This window comes from Tachyglossus aculeatus, chromosome 2, assembly GCF_015852505.1.
Source record: "Tachyglossus aculeatus isolate mTacAcu1 chromosome 2, mTacAcu1.pri, whole genome shotgun sequence".
In the NCBI taxonomy this organism is placed as follows: Eukaryota; Metazoa; Chordata; class Mammalia; order Monotremata; family Tachyglossidae; genus Tachyglossus; species Tachyglossus aculeatus.
The window spans coordinates 176085316-176110223 of record NC_052067.1 but is presented as its reverse complement, the minus strand read 5'-3'; the positions used below and the strand labels follow the sequence as shown (position 1 = coordinate 176110223).

At 50.0% G+C, this 24908-nt stretch overlaps 1 protein-coding gene across 1 annotated transcript; it reads right to left on the bottom strand.

Moving 5' to 3' along the window:
• LOC119944483 (C-type lectin domain family 2 member L-like) lies at nt 1–22778 on the bottom strand. Its single transcript, XM_038765430.1, has 8 exons — nt 22745–22778; nt 22436–22489; nt 18745–18769; nt 17024–17439; nt 16193–16273; nt 2942–3102; nt 2076–2176; nt 1–251 (listed from the first exon to the last, which is right to left on the bottom strand). Exons 1-8 carry the CDS (start codon nt 22776–22778, stop codon nt 140–142), a joined length of 984 nt encoding a protein of 327 aa, XP_038621358.1. The 3' UTR covers nt 1–139.
• Between the last annotated feature and the right edge of the window lie 2130 nt (nt 22779–24908).

The window sequence follows — 24908 nt, the reverse complement described above, 5'->3', positions numbered from 1 at the left end:
CCGGGATTAGAACCCATGGCCTCTGACTCCCAAGCCCGGGCTCTTTCCACTGAGCTACACTGCTTCTCCAATAACTTAACAACTTCTAATAACTTAACAGCGTGGTCAGGGCTCAGAGCCAGGTCTGCAGCCACTCACATCACCTGGCCTTGGCCCTCTTGCAGATGAATGAACGGGTCAATGAGCAGGAGGAGGTGGAGAACACAGCAGGATCGGTGTAGGCGCACTCTCCCGAGCCTGCCACCGGGAACCTGGGGAGAAGGACCCATCAGTGGACCCGCAAACAGTCAGGTTGTGGGGAGGGGGCAGAGGACCAAAGGCAGGCCATTGTGGGGGAACCCTTCCTCAGGTTCCCCCAATTCTTCCAGGATGGGGTTGCTGGGAGCAGGGAAGCCACGTGGGCCCAGTGGTGAGGGTACAGGCTGGGCCGGGAACCAAGGTCTGGTCCCTGCTCTGCTCTCAGCCTGCTGTGTGACCTGGGGCAAGCCACTTCGCCTTTCTGGGCCTCAGTTTCCTCTTTTTCATTCATTCATTCATTTTATTGTAATTATTCAGTGCTTACTGTGTGAGAGCACTGTACTAATACTTGAAAGAGTACATTATAATAATAAACAGCTATAATTCTGACAGTTTTGACACCTGTCTACATGTTTTGTTTTGTTGTCTGTCTCCCTATTCTAGACTGTAAGCCTGTTGTTGGGTAGGGACTGTCTCTATATTTTGCTGACTTGTACTTCCCAAGCACTTAGTACAGTGCTCTGCACACAGTAAGCGCTCAATAAATATGAATGAATGAATGAATGAATAAATAGATACATTCCCTGCCCACAACAAGGGAGACAGACATTAATATAAATTACAGATATGGACTTGAGTGCTGTGGGGCTGGGAGTGGGGGATAAATACAAGGAGCAAGTAAGGGAGTGGGAGACGAGGAAAGGAGAAGGGGATGAGATCCCTCCTCTCCCCACTTTATACCACACGCCTAGTGTGGAACAAGGATGATGTCTGATCCAATTATCTTGGATCTACCCAGGTGAGGAATAATAATTGTGGTATCTATTATGCACTTACTATGTGCCAAGCACTGTACTCAGCGCTGGGATAGAAACACCTGTCTACATGTTTTGTTTTGTTGCTTGTCTCCACCTTCTAGACTGTGAGCCCATTGTTGGGTAGGGACCATCTCTACATGTTGCCGACTTGTACTTCCCAAGCACTTAGTACAGTGCTCGGCCCACAGTAAGCACTCAATAAATACGACTGAATGGATGAATGAATGAATGAATGAATGAATGAAACAAGATCATCAGGTCCCATGTGGGGTTCACAGTCTAAGTAGGAGGGAAAACAGACATTGAATTCCCATTTTGCTAGCGAAGACACTGAGGTCCAGTAGAGTTAAGTGACTTGCTCAAGGTCTCACACAGCAGGTAAGTGGTGAAACTGGGATTCTAATCCAGGTCTTCTGATCCCCAGGCCCATGATCCTTCCACTAGGCCACACTACTTTGAGCACTTAATAAACACCATCCTAATAGTAATGATGGTTATTATTTTTATTAAGGAGCAGGAGACTCAGACTATAACTACACAAATCACCCTGGCTCCATGGGCTGGTTGCTTGCCCTTGCTTCTCCTCCATGGCTCACTCGTGACCCCCTCCCCTGCCCCTAGAGGCTCCCCCGCTTCTCCCCCAAGGGCAACTCTCCCACTTCTCCCTCCACCCCTTCCAGACTCCTGACACTTCCTGGGGTGAGGACTCCTGAGGTCCAGCCTCTCAGCCTGTCCCCGAAGGCCCCTATTACCCAGAGTCCGCAAGATCCTGGCCCAAACCCTGGGCTCCCGGAGCCAGAGGGCCTTGGGCATCTGAAGGCCAGCCACCTAATCATCTGCGGAGGTTATGGAGACCTGCACAGAGGCTGGACGCCCTAGGCTCCTGCAACCCCAGGAGAGGGGATGGACCACTCCCCTGCCCACCCCCAAGGGCCTTTCTGTCTACCTCCTTCCCGGGACGGGATGCTTCCTCTCCAAGGAGCCCAGGAGTAGGACCAGGGGTGGCTCAGAGCAACTTACACCGTTGGATCCAGTTTTGTCCCGTTGACCCAATACAGGTCCTCTCTTCTTCGACGAAGCCCAATCCAGAGCTCTCCTTTTGTGTGCTTCCTAATAAACTCCTGCAAGGGACAAAAGCACAGCAGTACAAAATGTCCACCTGCCCAGCACCCACCTGACTGCAGGCTCCAGGCCCTGGCTTGCTCTGGTTCAGAAAAAGGGGCAGGAGCCTCCAGCCCCCAGACCTGCAGGGTGCATCCTGGTTCTGGGGAGATGGCCCCAGAGACCCATGTCGGAACCCAAGGCATCTGAGCCGGCAGGAGCAGAGGAGAAGGCCTGAGGGCAAGTCGCAAGGAGGCCATGACTGACAAGTGTGCAGCAGCCGGGCAAAGCCGGGACACGGGCACAGAGGTCCTGGGACTGAAGGGCCGGAGGGCAGACTAGAGGGGTGGCCAAGGGGTGGAGGCCCAGTGGCTGCTGCCTAACCTGGGTCCAGTGCTCGCTCTCTGGCTGCCCTGACTGTGCTCCTTCCAGGCCCCTCCTCTCCAACCTTACAGCAGGGACCTCATCCATCCACCCACCCACCCACCATCTGTTTGTCCTCTAGACGGGTAGCCCCTCCTCCTCCTCATTGCTCCCAGCAGCTTTTTCATCCAATCACTGACTTCTGCCTTTCTCTCATGCTCTCCCCACCACCACCACCCCCGATCTTCCCTGGTCCCACCATCTCGCCCCGGCGGGTCCCAGTTGGGATTTCTGGAGCCGACCTGTGCTCCAAGCTGCCCCCTCCTTCACCCCAATCTCCCGACCTGCCCGGCAGTCTCTGCCCAGGACAAGACAAGGTGGGTCCAACCCAAGGGCCGCCTATCCCCGCGACACCTACATACCAGCTCCTGCAGGTCTTCAAGCACAACCAAGAAGGAGCCATTCACATAGCACAAACCGGTGCTCACATCCCAAGTTCTTCCATCAGCGTAGAAGAAGTAGCAGCTTTGCCGGAAAGGTGTCCAGCCATCAGGGCAAAAAGCTGGAGATGGGGCGAGGGCATCTGGAGGTGAGGAACAGGCAAACTGTGCTAAGGCTCAGCCAGGGCCCAGAGGGGCACTGAGGGCATCCTTCCCTCGATTCATCTTGTTTGTTTGTTTGCTTATATTTGTTAAGCACTTACTATGTACCAAGCAGTGTTCTGAGTGCTGGGGTAAATGCTAGTTAACTGCATTGGATAGAGTCCCTGTCCCATATGGTGCTTACAGTCTAAATCCCCATTCTACAGATTAAGTAACAGCCACAGAGAAGTAAATAGACTTGCCCAAGGTCACATAGCAGACAAGAGGCGGAGCCAGGATTAGAAACCAGGTCCTTCTGACTCCCAAGCCCATGCTCTATCCACTATGCCACATGTCCCGACTCCTCCCCTGCCACAGTGGAGGAGGGCTGGGGTCGCGCCTGAGCCAGGGAGGAGGAGGGCTGGAGATGATGAGGCCTGAGCCAGGGTGGAGGAAGCCTGGGGATGAAGTGAGAGCTAGCCAGTAGGAGGGCTGGGGATGACCTACTTGGATGTCTTCCCGTCACCTCAAGTTTAACATGTCCAAAATGGAACTCCTTATCTTCCCACCCAAACCATGTCCACCCCATGCCTTTCCCATCTCTGTAGATGGCACCACAATTCTTCTTTCTCACAAGCCCATAACGTTGGCATTATCCTTGACTCCTCTCTCATTCAAACCACATATTCAATCCATCACTAAATCCTGTCGGTTCCACCTTCATAATATCACCAAAATCTGCTTTCCTCTCCACACAAACTGCTACCACATTAATACAATCTAGGATACGTATCCTATCCTGCCTGGATTACTGTATCAGCCTCCTTGCTGACCTCCCTCCCTTCTGTCTCTCCCTACTCTAGCCCATGCTTCACTCTGCTAGTTGGATCATTTTTCTGCAGAAATCTTCAGTATCTGTTTCCCCACTCCTCAAGAAACTCCAGTGGTTGCCCATCCACCTCCTCATCAACCAAAAACTCCTCAATCAATCAATCAATCAATCGTATTTATTGAGCGCTTACTGTGTGCAGAGCACTGTACTAAGCGCTTGGGAAGTACAAGTTGGCAACATATAGAGACAGTCCCTACCCAACAGTGGGCTCACAGTCTAAAAGGGGGAGAAGGAGAACTAAACCAAACATACTAACAAAATAAAATAGAATAGATATGTACAAGTAAAATAAATAAATAGAGTAATAAATATGTACAAACATATATACATATATACAGGTGCTGTGGGGAAGGGAAGGAGGTAAGATGGGGGGGATGGAGAGGGGGAAGAGGGGGAGAGGAAGGAAGGGGCTCAGTCTGGGAAGGCCTCCTGGAGGAGGTGAGCTCTCAGTAGGGCCTTGAAGGGAGGAAGAGAGCTAGCTTGGCGGATGGGCAGAGGGAGGGCATTCCAGGCCTGGGGGATGACGTGGGCCAGGGGTTGATGGCGGGACAGGCGAGAACGAGGCACGGTGAGGAGATTAGCGGCAGAGGAGCGGAGGGTGCAGGGTGGGCTGTAGAAGGAGAGAAGGGAGGTGAGGTAGGAGGGGGGCGAGGTGATGGAGAGCCTTGAAGCCCAGGGTGAGGAGTTTCTGCCTGATGCGCAGATTGATTGGTAGCCACTGGAGATTTCCGAGGAGGGGAATAACATGCCCAGAGCGTTTCTGGACAAAGACAATCCGGGCAGCAGCATGAAGTATGGATTGAAGTGGGGAGAGACACGAGGATGGGAGATCAGAGAGAAGGCTGATGCAGTAGTCCAGATGGGATAGGATGAGAGCTTGAACGAGCAGGGTAGCGGTTTGGATGGAGAGGAAAGGGCGGATCTTGGCAATGTTGCGGAGCTGAGACCTGCAGTTTTGGTGACGGCTTGGATGTGAGGGGTGAATGAGAGAGTGGAGTCGAGGATGACACCAAGTTTGCGGGCTTGTGAGACGGTTAAGGATGGTAGTGCCGTCAACAGAGATGGGAAAGTCAGGGAGAGGGAAGGGTTTGGGAGGGAAGACAAGGAGTTCAGTCTTGGACATGTTGAGTTTTAGGTGGCAGGCAGACATCCAGATGGAGATGTCCTGAAGGCAGAAGGAGATGCGAGCCTGGAGAGAGGGGGAGAGAGCAGGGGCAGAGATGTAGATCTGGGTGTCATCAGCGTAGAGATGATAGTTGAAGCCGTGGGAGCGAATGAGGTCACCAAGGGAGTGAGTGTAGATCGAGAACAGAAGGGGACCAAGCACTGAATCTTGGGGAACCCCCACAGTAAGGGAATGGGAGGGGGAGGAGGAGCCTGCAAAATAGACTGAGAATGAATGACCAGAGAGATAAGAGGAGAACCAGGAGAGGACGGAGTCTGTGAAGCCAAGGTCGGATAGCGTGTTGAGGAGAAGGGGGTGGTCCACAGTGTCGAAGGCAGCTGAGAGGTCGAGGAGGATTAGGATAGAGTATGAGCCCTCCTACCTCATCTAGTAGCTCTCCTACTACAATCCAGCCCACACACTTTGTTCCTCTAATGTTCACCTCACTGTGCCTTGATCTCATCTATCTCGCAGACAACTCCTTGCCCGCATCCTGCCTCTGGTCTGGAATGCCCTCACTCCTCAAATCCAACAATAACTCCCCCCCAGTTCAAAGCCTTATTGAAGGCACATCTCCTCCAAGAGGCCTTCTCAGACTAAGCCCCCCATTTCCTCTTCTCCCATTGCCCTGCCTTGCTCCCACGTTCATCCCTGCTCCCAGCCCCACAGCACGTATGTATGTAACTGCAAGAGAACTTTAACTTACTGACCTTGAACCCTTGGGAGGTGAAGTGGTTGGGTTGGGTTCTGGATCTGATCCGTCTCCGTTTGTGTCTCTCTCTCTCTCTCTCTCTCCCCCCCCTCCCCCCATCAATAGACTTTAAGCTTATTGTGGGCAGGGAATGTGTGTGTCTGTTTATTATTCTATTGTACTCTTCCAAGCACTTAATACAGAGCTCTGCACACGGTAAACACTCAAAAAATACAACTGAATGAATATCTGTAATTTATTTATTTATATTAATGTCTGCCTCCCCGACTCCCCCAGACTGTAAGCTCAATATGGGCAGGGAACATGTCTGTTTATTGTTATATTGTGTTCTCCCAAGTGCTTAGTACAGTGCTGTGCACACAATAAGCGCTCAATAAATACGATTGAATGAATGAATGAATGAGTGAATGAACGGGGAGGAGGGCTGGGGATGAGGCCTGAGCCAGCTAGTAGGACAGCTGGGGATGAGGCCAGAGCCAGTGGGGAGGAGAGCTGGGGATTACTGATATTAATAATAATAATGATGGCATTTGTTAAGCGCTTACTATGTGCCAAGCACTGTTCTAAGCACTGGTATCTGTATTTCTAGGTGGTGCTTTTATTACCACCTAGAAGCAGCGTTGGCTTAGTGGAAAGAGTCCGGGGTTGGGAGCCAGAAGTCATGGGTTGGAATCCTGCCTCTGCCACTTACCGGCTGTAGGACCATGGGCAAGTCATTTAACTTCTCTGTGCCTCATGAATGAAGACTGTGAGTCCCTCGTGGGAAAACCTGATGACCTGGTATCTACCCCGGCACTTAGAACAGTGCTTGGCACATAGTAAGCACTGAACAAATATCAATAAAATTATTATTATTATTATTACCAAAGCACCTTACATCATTTAGTTATTTACTCCTCACAACACCCCTGCAAGGAAGGGTTCAGGTATTATTACCCCCAGTTTACAGCTGGGGAAACTGAGACATTAGGAGGTGAAGTGACTTGCCCAAAGCCACACAGGGAATGGGTGTCAGAGCTGGAATTCAAAACTGGGACCTCGGCTTTTAGGCCCACGGATCTTCCATCTCGCCACATGGTATTTGTTAAGCGCTTACTATGTGCCAGGCACTGTACTAAGCGCTGCGGTGGATACAAGCAAATCAGGTTGGACACAGTCCCTGTCCCGCATAGGGCTCACAGTCTTATTTCCCATTTTGCAGATGAGGGAACTGAGGCACTGAGAGGTGAAGTGACTTGTCCAGGGTCACACAGCAGACAAGTGGCAGAGTCAGGATTAGTACCTGAGGACTAAGGCCTGAGACAGTGATGAGGAGGGCTGGGGATAAGGCCTAAGGCATGAGACAGTGGAAAAAAGGGCTGGGGATGAGGCCTGATGCAGTGGAGAGGAGGGCTGAGGACAAAGCCTGAGCCAGCGGGGAGGAGTACTGGGGAGGAGGCCTGGGACAGAGTAGAGGACAGCTGGGAATGAATCCTCGGGCCTTAGCCAGTGGGGAGGAGGGCTGGGGAGGAGGCCCGGATCTGAGCCCTTGGGGAGGAGGGTTTGGGATGAGGCCTGCAGATGAGAGCTGAGCAAATGGGGAGAAGACCTGAGTCAGAGGAGACCGGCTGGGGATGGGGCCTGAGCCAAGGGGAGGAAGGCTGGGGATGAGGCTCAGAGAAGCAGGAGCACGGTCCTGGGAGTCTTAAGGTCAGATCAGGGGTTCTAATCCAGACTCTGCCACTTGTCTGCTGTGTGACCTTGGGCAAGTCACTTTACTTCTCTGTGCCTCAGTTACCTCATCTGTAAAATGAGGATTGAGACTGTGTGTCCCACAGGGACCAGGGACTGTGTCCAACCCTATTTGCTTGTATCCACCCCAAGGCTTAGTACAGTGCCTGGCACATATTAAGCGCTTAACAAATACTATAATTTATTAATTATTATCAAGGAGAAGGATTGGGGATTGAGGTCTAACGCCTGAGCCAGCGGGGAGGAAATTTAGGGATGAGGCCTAAGGCCTGAGCCAGTGGGGAGGAGGCCTGGTGAACCTGCCTTCTAGACTGTGAACCCGCTGTTGGGTAGGGACCGTCTCCATATGTTGCCAACTTGTACTTCCCAAATGGTTAGTACAGTGCTCTGCACACAGTAAGCGCTCAATAAATATGATTAAATGAATGAATGAATGAATGGGCATCAGGTCTGAGCCAGGGGAGAGGAGGGCTGGGATTCTTAACCCCTTCTGCCTCAGACACTCACAGCACAGGAGGTGGGGGCTGTGGGAGGAAAAGCTCAGGTGTCAGTTGACTGGGAGGGTAACAAAGCAGACAAGGCCGAGGACCCGTGGAGAATACCATCAGTCAATCAATCAACAGTAGTCATTCATTCATTCAATCGTATTTATTGAGCGCTTACTGTGTGCAGAGCACTGTACTAAGTGCTTGGGAAGTACAAGTTGGCAACATATAGAGATGGTCCCTACCCAACAGCGGGCTTGAGTGCTGGGCATCGAGGCCAGCACTTTGGAGACTACAGAAGCAGCCAACACACATTCCCTGCCCTCCAGGACCTTACAGTTGAAAGGAGGAAAAATAATGGTGTTTGTTAAGTGCTTATTATGATCCTACTAGCACTGTACTAAGCACTGGGAGAGATACAAGATAATCTGGTTGAACACAGTCTATGTCCCACATGAGGCTCACAGTCTCAGTAGGCAGAACAGGTCCTGAATCCCTATTTAATTCATGAGAAAACAGGCCCAGAGAAGTTAAGTGACTTGCCCTTTGTCACACAGCAGGCAAGAGTTTCCCATCACCGTAGACGGCATCACCCTCCTTCCTGTCTCACAAGCCCGTAACCTTGGCGTTACCCTGACGTCTCTCTCTTGTTCAACCCACATATTCAAGCCATCACTAAATCCTGTCCATTACACCTTCACAACATCACTAAAATTCACCCTTTCCTCTCCGTCCAAACTACTACCAAGTTAATGCAATCTCTCATCCTATCCTGCCTGGATTTCTGCATTAGCCTCTTTGCTGACTTCCCTGCCTCCTGTCACTCCCCACTCCAGTCCACACTTCATTCTGCTGCCTGGATCATTTTTCTATAGAAGCAGCGTGGCTCAGTGGAAAGAGCACGGGCTTGGGACTCAGAGGTCATGGGTTCTAATCCCAACCCTGCCACTTGTCTGCTGTGTGACCTTGGGCAAGTCACTTAACTTCTCTGTGCCTCAGTTCCCTCATCTGTAAAATGGGGATTAAGACTGTGGGCGCCACGTGGGACACCCTGATTACCTTGTATCTACCTCAGTGCTTAGAACAGTGTTGGGCACATAGTAAGCGCTTAACACAAGTATCATCATTATTGTTACAAAAACGTTCAGAGCATGTCACCCCACTCTTCAAAGAACTGCAGTCGTTGCCCATCCACCTCTGCATCAAACAAAAACTCCTCACTGCACTCCATCATCTTGCCGCCTCCTACCTCACCTTGCTACTCTCCTACAACAACCCAGCCTGCAACCTTACTCCTCTGACGCTAACCTTCTCACTGTGCCTCGATTTCACCTACCTTGCCGTCAACCCCTGGTTCCCTAACTAAGCATCCCCTTTCCTCTTCTCCCACTCCCTTCTGTGTCACTCTGACCTGCTCCCTTTGCTCTCCGCCCCTGTCCCAGCCCCACAGCACTTATGTGAGGAGCTCGGGACTGGTGTAGTTGGAGGGAGCTGGGGTAGATTCCACTTGGACCGGCAGATTCAGTAGGGGGAGTGTGGGCAGAGGGTGCGGGGCCCGGGACGGATGAGAGGTCACCCCAGGCCCTGGTGTGAGGCTCAGTCAGGCCCGGAGCGGGCGACCCCCTTCTAGGCCCTCGGATGCCCAGAGCGGGTTGGGCCACGGAAGACTTGGCGAGGGGCTAGAGCTCGGGTCCGGGAGTCAGAAGGTCAAAGGTTCTAATTCCGACACTTGTTTGCTGTGTGAACTTGGAGAAGTCACTTCTCTTGTTTTGTTGTCTGTCTCCCCCTTCTAGACTGTGAGCTCGTTGTTGGGTAGGGACTGTTTCTATATGTTGTCGATTTGTACTTCCCAAGCACTTAGTGCAGTGCTCTGCACACAGTGAGCGCTCAATATGATTGAATGAACGAATGTACATATCTGTAATGTATTTATTTATATTAATGTCTGTCTCCCCAGCTCTAGACTGTAAGCTCATCGTGAGCAAGGAATTCCTGCATTCAATTGTATTTATTGAGCACTTACTGTGTGCAGAGCACTGTACTAAGCATTTGGGAGAGTACAACAATAAACAGATCCATTCTCTGGCCACAATCAATCAATCAATCGCATTTATTGAGTGCTTACTGTGTGCAGAGCACTGTACTAAGAGCTTGGGAAGTACAAGTTGGCAACATATAGAGACGGTCCCTACGCAACAGTGGGCTCACAGTCCAGAAGTGGGAGACAGAGAACAAAACAAAACATATTAACAAAATAAAATAGAATAGATATGTAGAAGTAAAATAAATAGAGTAATAAATATGTACAAACATATATACATGTTCTGTGGGGAAGGGAAGGAGGTAAGGTGGGGGGGGGATGGGGAGGGGATGGAGGGGGCTCAGTCTGGGAAGGCCTCCTGGAGGAGGTGAGCTCTCAGTAGGGCCTTGAAGGGAAGAAGAGAGCTAGCTTGGCGGATGGGCAGAGGGAGGGCATTCCAGGCCAGGGGGAGGACGTGGGCCAGGGGTTGATGGCAGGACAGGCGAGAACAAGGCCCGGTGAGGAGATTAGCGGCAGAGAAGCGGAGGGTGCGGGCTGGGCTGTAAAAGGAGAGAAGGGAGGTGAGGTAGGAGGGGGCGAGGTGATGGAGAGCAAAGCCAAGGGTGAGGAGTTTCTGCCTGATGTGTAGGTTGATTGGTAGCCACTGGAGATTTTTGAATTTACAGTCTAAAGCAGGGCAGACACATAAATGTAAACAAACAACAGTAAACAGACACATTCCCTGCCCACAATGAGCTTACAGTCTAGAGGACAAGTTTAATATATTGGGCTCACAATCTTAATCCCCATTTTACAGATGAGGGAACCAAGGCCTAGACAAGTGAAGTGACCTGCCCAAGGACACCCAGCAGACACGTCACGGAGCAGGGATTAAAACCCAGGTCCTTCTGACTCCCAAGCTCGGGCTCCATCCATTAGGACACAGTGCTAATGCACAAGCTCCGACTCACACCCCACGTACCCTCGCCCACACCTCATGGGTCTCAGTGCCTGTAATCTGGCCAGAGTGGGCGGTGCCCCAGGACCAGCCGCAAGCTGGACTCAGGCCTACACTGGGCGCCAACACCAGTTTTCACGTGCCAACAATCCGGCCATTCCAGAAAGTACCGGAAGGAGGAACAACTACGTAAGAATAGCATTTGACACAGGCTCACTAACCGCCAGGAAGACAATCCAGCCAACTGGTCTCCCAGGCCCAAACACCTGACACCAGTTCAACTGACAGGGCGCTGTCAAGGACACAGATTGATGGCCTCCATAAAACACCAACCTGATGCAGAAGTGCTTGAGTGACTTTATATGATAACTCGCTCCTTCAAAAATGTAAACCTCCTCCCAGCCAGTGGGCAAATCTGGGGTACTCTCACAAGCGCTTAGTATAGTGCTCTGCACCTAGTAAGTGCTCAATAAATACAATTGAATTAATGAAGAGTTAGAGCCAAGATTAGAACCCAGGCCAATCAATCATCAGTATTTATTAATCAGTCAATGGGGTTTATTGAATGTGTACTGTACTGTACAGGGTACGACTGGCTTTGTGCACTGTGCGTTTCACTAAGCACCTGGGAGAATACAATATAATAAAGTAGGTAGATATGATCCCTGCCCGCATGGAGCTTACACTCTAGAGGGGGAGCTAGACATTAAAACAAATCACAGATGGGGATCAATCAACAGCATTTATTGTGTGCAGAGCACTAAGTGCTTGAGAAAGTACAACAGGAACAGAGTGTTGACAAGTTCCCTGTCCACAAAGAGCATACAGTCTAGAAGAGATGTATTTAAGGGCTTGTGGGGATTGGGGGAGGGGAGACTACCAAAGTGCCTAAGGGATACATAAGTCAAGGGCAGAGGCAATGCAAAAATGAGGCAATATGGGTAAAAGAAGGTTTAGTCATGGAAGGCTTCTTGGAGGAGATGTGAATTTAGGAGGGCTTTAAAAATAGGGAGATTGGTAGACTGCCTTCTGACTCCCAGGCCACATCTGCACAAGAGTGTGATGAGAAGCTGAGGTGGGAGGTGGGAGGAAGGGACTATTTTTTTAATGGAGTTTGTTATGTGCTTATTATGTGCCAGGCACCATACCAAGTGCTGAGGTACATACGAGATAGGTTGGACACAGCCCATGTGAAGCAGCGTGGCTCAATGGAAAGAGCACAGGCTTGGGAGTCAGAGGTCATGGGTTCAAATCCTGCCTCCGCCAATTGTCAGCTGTGTGACTTTGGGCAAGTCACTTAACTTCTCTGTGCTTCAGGTACCTACTGTGTTAAATGGGGATGAAGACTTTGAACCCCATGTGGGACAATCTGATCACCTTGTATCCTATCCAGTGCTTAGAACAGTGCTTTGCACATAGTAAGAGCTTAACAAATGCTATCATTATTATAATTAGACTGTGACCCCCCGTGGGACAACCTGATCACCTTGTAACCTCCCCAGCGCTTAGCACAATGTTCAGTGCTTAGAACAGTGCTTTGCACATAGTAAGTGCTTAATAAATGCTATTATTATTATTATTATGTCCTACATGGGGCTCACAGTCTTAATCCCCATTTTATAGATGAGGTAACAGGCATGGATAAGTGAAGTGACTTGCCACAGGTCAACCAGCAGACAAGTGTCAGATTGGCATTAAAACCCAGGTCCTCCTGACACCCAGGCCTGTGCTCCACTAGGCCACACTGTTTCTCAAGTGTCAGAGAAGATGACTGATTGGGAAAAGCCTGCTGCAGAAAGTCAGGGTCAGGGTTTAAGGATTTCAGGAGCCCTCTGAAGATGTGGAAGCAGCATGGCCTAATGGAAAGAGCATGGGCTTGAGAGTCAGAAGGACTTGGGCTCTAATCCTGGCTCTGCCGTGTGTCTGCTGTGTGACCCTGGGCAATTCACTTCACTTCTCTGTGCCTCAGTTGCTCATCTGTAAAATGGGGATTAAGACTGGGAGCCCCATGTGGGACAGGGACTATGTCCAACATGATTAACTTGTATCTACCCCAGCTCTTAGTACAGTGCTTGGCACATAGTAAGTGCTTAATACTACCTACACACACACACACACACACACACACACACACACACATGAGATATATATATATATATTTATATATATATATGTATGTATCATGAGGAGAGCAGGGGTCTGGTGGATTTCAGGATCCAGACTGAAGATCTTGATGCAGAGCTTGGAGAGGGTGATGGGAAGAGAGGGCCCATGAACTGTAGGGACTGATGGTCACAGAATGAGCATTAAATTCTCCTCCCTCCAACTTAGACTGAGAGCCCCATGTGGGACAGGGACTATGTCCAACCTAATATCTTGTATTCAATTGTATTTACTGAGCGCTTACTGTGTGCAGAGCACTGTACTAAGCGCTTGGAAAGTACAATTTGGCAACAGATAGAGACAGTCCCTACCCAACGACGAGCTCGCAGTCTAGAAGAGGGAGACAGGCAACAAAACAAAACAAGTAGACAAGTGTCAATACCATCAAAATAAATAGAATTATAGATATATACACATCATTAAGAAAATGAATGCAGCAATAAATATGCACAAATATACACAAGTGCTGTGGGGAGGGGAAGAGGGCAGGGCAGAGGGAGGGAGTGGGGGTGATGGGGAGGAAGCAGAGGAAAGGGGAAGGCTCAGTCTGGGAAGGCCTCCTGGAGGAGGTGAGTTCTCAGTAGGGCTCTGAAGGGAGGAAGAGAGCTACTTTGGCGGATGTGTGGAAGGAGGGCATTCCAGGCCAGAGGTAGAGCTCACTGGCCTTCTCCTGGGTTGCCAGTCCACCCCCTTTCTCCAACCTGAAGCAGAATGCCAGCCTTTCCCCTGAGAGTTTAGACTGTAGATTCATTCATTCCATCGTATTCATTGAGCGCTTACTGTGTGCACAGCACTGTACTAAGCGCTTGGGAAGTGCAAGTTGGCAACATATAGAGACAGTCCCTACCCAACAGCGGGCTCCCAGTCTAGAAGGGGGAAACAGACAACAAAACAAAGGAGGCCTTCCCAGACTGAGCCCCCTCCTTCCCCTCCCCATCCCCCCCCAGCCTTACCTCCTTCCCCTCCCCACAGCACCTGTATATATGTATATATGTTTGTACGTATTTATTACTCTATTTATTTTATTTGTCCACATTTATTCTATTTATTTTATTTTGTTAATATGTTTTGGTTTGTTCTCTGTCTCCCCCTTCTAGACTGTGAGCCCACTGTTGGGTAGGGACCGTCTCTATATGTTGCCAACTTGTACTTCCCAAGTGTTCAGTACAGTGCTCTGCACACAGTAAGCGCTCAATAAATACGACTGAATGAATGAATAAAAACATATTAACAAAATAAAATAAATAGAAAAATACGGAACACTTCACGAATTTGCGATTCGTACTGTAGGTAGTCAAAACAGAGTTTGGGGACACATTGCCCGCCGACAATGAACTCACAGTCTAGAGGTGGAAACAGACACTAAATAAATGATGGATGTGTACATAATGCTGTGGGGCTGAGGGAGACTCCCAGGCTTCGTGAAGCATTCCATATTTTTCCAAGCTAGCTCTCTTCCTCTCTTCAAAGCCCTATTGAGAGCTCACCTCCTCCAGGAGGCCTTCCCAGACTGAGCCCCCTCCTTCCTCTCCCCCTCCCCACCCCCCCAGCCCTACTTCCTTCCCCTCCCTACAGCACCTGTATATATGTTTGTACAGATTTATTACTCTATTTATTTTACTTGCACTTATTTACTATTCTATTTATTTTATTTTATTAATATGTTTTGTTTTGTTGTCTATCTCCCCCTTCTAACCTGTGAGCCCGCTGCTGAGTAGGGACCGTCTCTATATGTTGCCAACTTGTACTTCCCAAGCGCTTAGTACAGTGCTCTGCACACAATAAGCACTCAATAAATACAATTGAATGAATGAATGACGTGGGCCAGGGGTCGATGGCGAGACAGGCCAGAACAAGGCACAGTGAAGAAGTTGGCATCAGAAGAGGGCAGAGTGAGGGCTGGGCTGTAGAAGGAGAGAAGGGAGGTGAGATAGGAGGGGGCAAGGTGATGGAGGGCTTTGAAGCCAATATTGAAACTACCCCAGTGCTTAGTACAGTGCCTGACACATAGTAAGCATTTAATAAATACCACTAAAAATAAATACCAACAGGATGGACTTCACACCTTTGGGGGTGAGAAGCATTGTGGCTTAGTGGAAAGAGCAAGGGCTTGGGAGTCAGAAGTCATGGGTTCTAATCCCAGTTCCGCCACTTGTCAGCTGTGTGAACTTGGGCAAATCACTTAACTTCTCTGTGCCTCAGGGAAGGGATGAAGACTCTGAGCCCCACGTGGGACAACCTGATTACCTTGTATCTACCCCATCGCCTAGAACAGTGCTTTTCACATAGTACGCACTTAAATACAATTATTATTATGATTATTATTACTATTATAATGAATCCCAATGATTTATCTATGGATCAGGGCCCCCCACCTCCGCACCACTGTGGGGCCACTTGTTCAATTCCAATGGAAATTCTTTGGTTTACAGTGGCTGGTGGCTGGAAGGGTCTCCCATTCCTCAGGCAAAAAACTGCCCCCAGTTATTCCCCCTCCCAGCCTCCCATTCCCCTGACCACCCTCTCCCCACCCTCCAGATCTTCCTTCATCGGCTCCCGGTTCCCCAAGCCCTGAGCCAGCCCTCCCCACAGCACCTGTATATACGTTTGTACAGATTTATCACTCTGTTTATTTTACTTGTACATATTTACTATTCTATTTACTTTGTTAATGATGTGCATCTAGCTTTATTTCTATTTACTCTGATGACTTGACACCTGTTCACCTGTTTTGTTGTCTGTCTCCCCCTTCTAGACTGTGAGCTCGTTGTTGGGTAGGGCCCGTCTCTATATGTTACCAACGTGTACTTCCCAAGCGCTTAGTACGGTGCTCTGCACACCGTAAGCGCTCAATAAATACGATTGAATGAATGAATGCGACCCCCCCCCCTTCCCGCCCCCCGCCCCCCCTCCCACACTACGGCGAAGTCAGGAGGGGTCTGGGGTGTGGGGGGTTCGGCACTCACGATTTCTCAGTAACGGCGAAGTCAAGATGATGGTCAGGAACAAAATCCCGATCCCGATCAGGACGAGCCGTGTCTTCTTGTCTGCAGCCAAGAGGAAAGGACCAAACCCACCGTCGGCCCTCCAGGCCCCGTTAACCCTGGCACTGCCCTCTGACCCACTCCCTCCCACTGGCACCCCCTGCCCCCCGCCCCCATACGTTCAATCATACTTATTGAACGCTTACTGCCTGCAGAACCCGTACTAGGCGCTCGGGACAGGGCAAAACAACAATAAACGGAGCCTTTCCTTGCCCCAAACGAGCCCCCCGACCCTGGGCAGATTCCGGGGTGGAGGGGCGCCTCTGTCCCGCCCAGCTGGGTCCTGCCGCCCTGGGCCAGTGTGGGGGCGGAGCCGGGCCCGGGCCGAGCAGGGACCAAAATGTCTCAGCTGTCCGGGCCCGGCGGGAACCCTTCACCTTCATCTTACTACTTATTACTCTATTTATTTATATTACTCTATTTATTTATTATTACTCTATTTATTTATTATTACTTTATTTATTATTACTCTATTTATTTGTTACTCTATTTATTTATTTATTTATTTTACTTGTCCATATCTATTCTATTTATTTTATTTTGTTAGTATGTTTGGTTTTGTTCTCCGTCTCCCCCTTTTAGACTGTGAGCCCACTGTTGGATAGGGACTGTCTCTATATGTTGCCAATCTGTACTTCCCAAGCGCTTAGTACAGTGCTCTGCACATAGTAAGCGCTCAATAAATACGATTGATTGATTGATTGATCTTCTCCGCCCAACCCCACCGCTCCCCCACCCCCCGACCCCCATCACCTCGCAGCGCGGCCTCCCAACGGTCCTGTTGGCGGTCAGGCCCGTGCGGGGCCCGGTGCTCCGGGAGCGGCCACCGCTTGTCCGGCGGCCCGGGGGGGGCCTTTCCGGGGGATCCCGCCCCGTCCGGGATCATCTGCACCGACGAGGCCCCCTCCGGCCCCCCGGGCCCGGACTCCTCCACCGACAAGGGCAGCCTGTCCCCGGGCGGGCCCTGGCCGCCCCCCGCCATCTGCCCACACTCGGTCCCCTGTCCCCGGGCCATCCAAATCCGCTCCGCTCCGCTCCGCGTCACCCTGCCGTTCTCACCGGCCCGCGGAGAACCTAGGGTTTGATCGGGAGGGGACGGGCCCGGGGGCGGGGCATAGGGCGGGGGATGTCCGGGGGCGGTCCGGGGGCGGAGGACCGCCCGGTCGCGCCTTCACGTGCTGCTCCCCCACCCCGCGCGGGCCCGGAGGCGGCCCGACCGGCTCCTTCCTTTCTCGGGACCCGCTGTCCACCCAAGCCCGCCCCCTTTTCGATCGTCTCTTACAATAAGAATAAGAATAATCAATCAATCAATAAATCGTATTTATTGAGCGCTTACTATGTGCAGAGCACTGTACTAAGAGCTTGGGAAGTACAAATTGGCAACATATAGAGACAGTCCCTACCCAACATTGGGCTCACAGTCAATAATAATATGTAATTATTATTACATAATAATGATTATGGTATTTATTAGTAGTAATAATAGTGATGATGCTATTCGTTAAACCCTGAGGAAGACGATGTGAGAATAATCAATCAGTCAATCAATTGTATTTATTGAGCGCTTACTGTGTGCAGAGCACTGTACTAAGCGCTTGGGAAGTACAAGTCGGCAACATACATAGTCCCTACCCAACAGCGGGCTCACAGTCTAAAAGGGGGAGACGGAAAATAAAACAAAACATATTAACAAAATAAAATAAATAGGATAGATGTGTACAAGATAAATAAATAGAGTAATAAATATGTACAAACATATATACATATATACAGGTGCTGTGGGGAAGGGAAGGAGGTAAGGTGGGGGGATGGAGAGGGGGACGAGGGGTAGAGGAAGGAAGGGGCTCAGTCTGGGAAGGCCTCCTGGAGGAGGTGAGCTCTCAGTAGGGCCTTGAAGGGAGGAAGAGGGCGAGCTTGGCGGGTGGGCAGAGGGAGGGCATTCCAGGTCCGGGGGATGACGTGGGCCGGGGGTCGACAGTGGGACAGGCGAGAACGAGGCACGGTGAGGAGATTTTTGAGGAGGCTGTCCGAGGGACAGCCTCGGGACCCGCTGTCCACCCAAGCCCGCCCCCTTTTCGATCATCTCTTACAATAATAATAACAATAATGATTATGGTATTTATTAGTAGTAATAATAGTGATGATGCTATTCATTAAACCCTGAGGAAAACGATGTGAGAATAATAATCATGATGGCATTAGCTAAGCGCTTACAATATGCAAAGCACTGTTCTAATCACTGGGGAGGATACAAGGTGATCAGGTTGTCCCACCTGGGGCTCACAGTCTTAATCCCCATTTTACGGAAGAGTTAACTGAGGCACAGAGAAGTTGTGACTTGCCCAAGGTCGTACAGCTGACAAGTGGCAGAGCCTGGATTGGAACCCATGACCTCTGACTCCCAAGCCCGTGCTCTTTCCATTGAGCCACTCTGCTTCTCTGATGAAGCTGCCATTCCTGAGCCAAGGCATCACCGTTTGATGGAATCATAGCCCTTAGCTAAAGTAACACCTTTTTGAGAAACACGGAGGAGAACTTTTCATTCATTCATTCATTCAATCATATTTATTGAGCACTTACTGTGTGCAGAGCACTGTACTAAGAGCTTGGGAAGTACAAGTCGGCAACATATAGAGACGGTCCCTACCCAGCAATGGGCTCACAGTCTAGAAGGGGGAGACAGACAAGACAAAACATGTAGACAGGTGTCAAAATCGTCAGAACAAATATAATTAAAGCTATATGCGCATTATTAACAAAATAAATAGAATAGTAAATACGTACAAGTAAAATAAATGAATAAATCTGTACAAATATATATACAGGTGCCGTGGGGAGGGGAAGGAGGTAGGGTGGGGGGGATGGGGAGGAGGAGAGGAAACAGGGGGCTCAGTCTGGGAAGGCCTCCTGGAGGAGGTGAGCTCTCAGTAGGGCTTTGAAAGGAGGAAGAAAGCTAGTTTGGCTATTTTGGCAAATCTACATCTCTGCCCCTGCTCTCTCTCCCTCCCTTCAGGCTCGTGTCTCCTCCTGACTTTAGGACATCTCCATCTGGATGTCTGCCCGCCATCTAAAACTCAATATGTCCAAAACTGAACTCCTTATCTTCCCTCCCAAACTCTGTCCGCTCCCTGACTTCCCCGTCACTGTAGACGGCACTACCATCCTTCCCGTCTCACAAGCCCACAACCTTGGTGTCATCCTCGACTCCGCTCTCTCGTTCACCCCTCTGTCCTGAGGTGACCCTTGGGTACCGGCCATCTCAAGGTCAAAAGCTATCTCGTGACCACCTGAGCCAGCAGGCGGAACTTGGAAGTGAGGGTGGTATACTGCCCCCACGACCAAATCTGCTAGATTGACAGCCCAAGCTGGGAATACAGAAGGTGTCCCTCACCCCCGTGCCAATCAAATTAGGTATGGAGGAGGCGGGGAGGGCAGAGATTGGATAGACTGAGGCCGGAAGCTGGAATGGCCTAGGGGCACAGGCAATAAATACCTGTCGCCTCTGACCTTCGGGGTCAGAACACCAGGACACGCAGCAGCAGGAGCTGCTGCTGCGGCAGCAGCAGCAGCAGCCCCCGTGTCTCTCCCTGCCCAGAAGGCCAGATGCCCGCTCTACAACCAGAACCAACACACTGAGGCAAGGGCCGCGGGATGGGTGAGTGTCTCGTGGGTGGGACCCAGGTATCCCGCTGCTGATGGGAATTATGAGTGGATTCCTCCCATGTAGGGAGAGCACATTGTGAGAGCTAGCCGCCCACCACGTGCGCGGGTAATGTAATGAATTCTTCCCATGTGGGAAAGTAAGCGGATTCTTCCCGAGTGGGAAGTGCACATGGGTGAGAGTTAACCAACTCACCCACGCGCGATTAACGGATGATTGTGTTCCTCCCGTGTAGGGAAGCTCTAATATTGCTAATTGATTATATTCCTCCCGAAAGGGAAGCTCAATCCATTGCGCCTAAACAATTACATAAATTCAATTCACCTTGCGGAACAAATTTTATATAAAACTTAGGCTTTCCGTCCCCGGCTTATCTCTCTCTCTCACCTCGCCAATCATTGAACGAACCCGTCCCCGGACGACGGGTGACACCCTCACATCCAATCCGTCACCAAAACCTGCCGGTCTCACCTCCATAACATTGCCAAGATCCGCCCTTTCCTCTCCATCCAAACTGCTACCTTGCTGGTTCAATCTCTCATCCTATCCCGACTGGAGTACTGCATCAGCCTCCTCTCTGATCTGCCATCCTCCTGTCTCTCCCCACTTCAGTCTATACTTCACTCTGCTGCCCAGATTATCTTTGTGCAGAAACACTCTGGGCATGTTACTTCCTTCCTCAAAAATCTCCGGTGGCTGCCTGTCAACCTACAAAGGAAGCAGAAACTTCTCACTCTTGGCTTCAAGGCTGTCCATCACCTCGCCCCCTCCTACCTCACCTCCCTTCTCTCCTTCTCCAGCCCAGTCTGCACCCTCCGCTCCTCTGCCGCTAACCTCCTCACTGTACCTCATTCTCGCCTGTCCCGCCATCGACCCCCGGCCTATGTCCTCCCCCTGGCCGGGAATGCCCTCCCTCCACACATTTGCCAAGCTAGCTCTCCTCCTCCCTTCAAAGCCCTACTGAGAGCTCACCTCCTCCAAGAGGCCTTCCCAGACTGAGCCCCCCTTTTCCTCTCCTCCTCCCCATCCCCCCTCTGCCCTACCTCCTTCCCCTCCCCACAGCACCTGTATATATGTTTATACAGATTTATTACTCTATTTATTTTACTTGTACATATTTACTATTCTATTTATTTTGTTAATGATGTGCATCTAGCTTTAATTCTATTTGTTCTGACGACTTGAAACCTGTCCACATGTTTTGTTTTGTTGTCTGTCTCCCCCTTCTAGACTGTGAGCCTGTTGTTGGGTAGGGACTGTCTCTAAATGTTGCCAACTTGTACTTCCCAAGCACTTAGTACAGTGCTCTGCACACAGTAAGCTCTTAATAAATATGATTGAATGAATGAATGAATGAATGAATGAATGTGTGGAGGGAGGGCATTCCAGGCCAGGGGAATGACTTGGGCCGGGGGTCGACGGCGGGACAAGCGAGAATGAGGCCTAGTGAGGTGGTTAGCGGCAGAGGAGCAGAGGGTGCGGGCTGGGCTGTAGAAGGGGAGAAGGGAGGTGAGGTAGGAGGGGGCGAGGGGATGAAGAACCTTGAAGCCAAGATTGAGGAGTTTTTGCTTGATACGTAGTTGACAGGCAACCATTGGAGATTTTTGAGGACGAGAGTGACATGCCCAGATCGTTTCTGTACAAAGATAATCCGGGCAGCAGAGTGAAGTATAGACTGAAGTGGGGAGAGGCAGGAGGATGGGAGATCAGAGAGGAGGCTGATGCAGTACTCCAGTCCAGATAGGATGAGAGATTGAATCAGCAAGATAGCGGTTTGGATTGAGAGGAAAGGGCAGATCTTGGCGATGTTGTGGAGGTGAGACTGGCAGGTTTTGGTGATGGATTGGATGTGTAGGGTGAAGGAGAGAGCGGAGTCGAGGATGACACCTAGGTTGCGGGCTTATGAGATGGGAAGGATGGTAAGGATGGTAGTGCCATCTACAGTGACAGGAAAGTCAGGGAGAGGACAGGGTTTCGGAGGGAAGATAATGAGTTCAGTCTTGGACATATTGAGCTTTAGATGGCGGGCAGACATCCAGATGGAGATGTCTTGAAGGCAGGAGGAGATACGAGCCTGGAAGGAGGGAGAGAGAGCAGGGGCAGAGATCCAAGAACTGAGCCTTGAGGGACCCCTACAGTAAGGGGATGGGAGGGGGAGGAGGAGCCCACAAAGGAGACAGAGAATGAACTGCCGGAGAGATAAGAGGAGAGCCAGGAGAGGGCAGAGTCTGTGAAGCCAAGGTTGGATAGCGTGTTGAGGAGAAGGGGGTGGTCCACAGTGTAGAAAGCAGTTGAGAGGTCGAGGAGGATTAGGATTAGACTCCCTTCTGGTCTGAGGGCACAGCCGCAGCAGCCTCAGGCCCCGCTGTCCACCTAAACCCGCCCTGTTTTCGAACGTCTCTTACAATAATAATAATAATGATTATGGTATTTATTATTAATAATAACAATGATAATGGTATTCGTTAGACCCTGAGGAAAGCGATGTAGTGAAACTGCCATACCTGAGCCAAGGCACCGCCATTTGGTGGAAACATAGCCCTTAGCTAAAGTAACACCTTTTTGAGGAACAGAACTTTTAAAATGTTAATATGAAAGGTTCCATCTGGTTTAGAGAGTCCTTTGTAGTGGCTGAATTTTACTGCTGACCATTGAGAGTGTGTCAACAAGCCCTGGTGCCCAAGATAAAGTATCTGAGAATCAAAATGCCAACATCATTGATTGAAATGTGCATATGGTGGGGGAAGGGGGTGGGGAAGGGGGGCTATTGCTTGGGTATAAATGTAACCTAAAAAATGTCTTTGGGGTCTTACACTGATCACCTCCCAAGGTGTGGTGTTTGACCATTCTGCAAAATAAAATTTTGAGACTGTCTGAAGATGATGATGATGATGATGATGTTGATAATAGTATTTGTTAAGCGAATCATGTATTCCTATCATTGACCATGCAGAGCAACGAACAGGCATAATTTTTTACCTGCAACAGCCAAGCACTGTTCTAAGTGCCAGGGTAGACACGAGGTAATCAAGTTGTCCCAAGTGGGGCTCACCATCTTAATCCCCATTTTACAATTGAAGTAACTGAGACACAGAGAAGTTAAGTGGTTTGCCCAAGGTCACACAGCAGACAAGTGGCAGAGCTGGGATTAGAACCTACGACCTTCTGACTCCCAGGCCCCTTCTCTATCCACTATACCATGCCGATTCTCAGGACCTGACTCATCTAGGGCAGGACCCGAATCATCTTGAGGGACAGGACCTGGATCATCCTGATGAACAGAACCTGGGTCATCTTGGACAGAACCAGGAGTGTCTTCATGGACAGGACCAGTAGCATCTGCTACATGTTAATCCAATCACTTATGCTATCCCACCTTGATAATTGTATAAGCCTCCTTGCTGACCTCCCTTCGTCTTGTATCTCCCCACTCCAGTCCATACTTCACTCTGCTGACCGGATCATTTTTCTACAAAAACGTTTAGGACATGTCTCCCCATTCCTAAAGAACCTCCAGTGATTGCCCATTCACCTCTACAAACAGAAACTCCTCACCATTGGTTTTAAAGCACTCAATCACTTTGCCCCCTCCTGCCTCACATGGTTACTCTCCTACTACAACCCAGGCCGAACACTTTGCTGTTGTAACGCTAACCTTCTCACTTTACCTCAATCTTGTCTATCTCATCACCAACCTCTGCCTGTGGCCTAGAATGCCCTTCCTCTTCATATATATTCGTCTCCTCCAAGAGACTTTCCCTAAGTCCTCCTTTCCTCTTTTCCCACTCCCTTCTGCACTGCCTTGACTTGCTCCCTTTTTTCATCCCCCCTTCCAGCCCCACAGCACTTATGTCCATATCTGTCATGCATTTATTTATATTGATGTCTGTAAGATAGATTGTGGGCAGGAAATGCATGTTATAGTGTACTCTCACAGTACGCACTCAATAAATACAATTGACTGAGAAAATGAGGAGGTATTTATCCCCACTTTTCAGATGAGAAAACTGAGAACCAGAAAGGTCACACAGCAGGTATAATAGGATCTCCTAACTTTCTGACTTCCCTCTAGACCATAAACTCCCTCTAGACTATAAACTCATTGTGGGAAGGCTTCCATCCCATACACTCCACCAAAACTGCCCTCTCAAATGTCACCAATGACCTCCTTATTGCCAAATCCAACTCTATCCTAATCCTCCTCAACCACTCAGCTGCCTTTGACACTGTGGACCATCCCCTTCTCCTCAAAACACTATCCAACCTTGGCTTCACACTCCGTGGTCTCCTGGTTCTCCTCTTATCTCTCTGGCCATACCTTCTCAGTCTTTTTGTGGGCTCCTCCTCCCCCTCCCCTCCCCTTACTGTAGGGGTTCCTCAAGGGTCAGTCCTTGGTCCCCTTTTTTTTCTATCTATATCACTCCCTTGGTGAACTAATTTGCTCCCACGGCTTCAACTATCATCTCTATGCTGATGACACCCTGATCTACGTCTCCACCCCTGTTCTCTCTCCTTCAAGGCTCATATCTCCTCCTGCCTTCAAGACAACTCCATCTGGATGTCTGCCCACCATCTAAAACTCAACATGTCCGAGACTGAGCTCCTTATCTTCCCTCCCAAACCCTGTCCTCTCCCTTACTTTCCCATCACTGTAGACGGCACTACCATCCTTCCTATCTCACAAGCCCGCAACCTTGGCATCATCCTCGACTCCACTCTCTTGTTCACCCCACACATCCAATCTGTCACCAAAACCTGCCGGTCTCACCTCCACAACATTGCCAAGATCCGTCCTTTCCTCTCCATCCAAACCGCTACCTTGTTGGTTCAATCTCTCATCCTATTCCAACTGGACTACTGCATCAGCCTCCTCTCTGATCTCCCATCCTCCTGTCTCTCCCCACTTCAGTCTATACTTAACTCTGCTGCCCAAATTATCTTTGTGCAGAAATGCTCTGGGCATGTTACTTCCCTCTT

Coding starts and splice junctions, on each gene's coding strand:
- LOC119944483 (XM_038765430.1), bottom strand. CDS start 22,778: ATGGTCAAACACCACACCTTGGGAGGTGATCAGT. Junction 2,177..2,941: donor TTGAAGACCTGCAGGAGCTG/GTATGTAGGTGT, acceptor TGTCCCTTGCAG/GAGTTTATTAGGAAGCACAC. Junction 252..2,075: donor ACAAAACTGGATCCAACGGT/GTAAGTTGCTCT, acceptor CCTTCTCCCCAG/GTTCCCGGTGGCAGGCTCGG.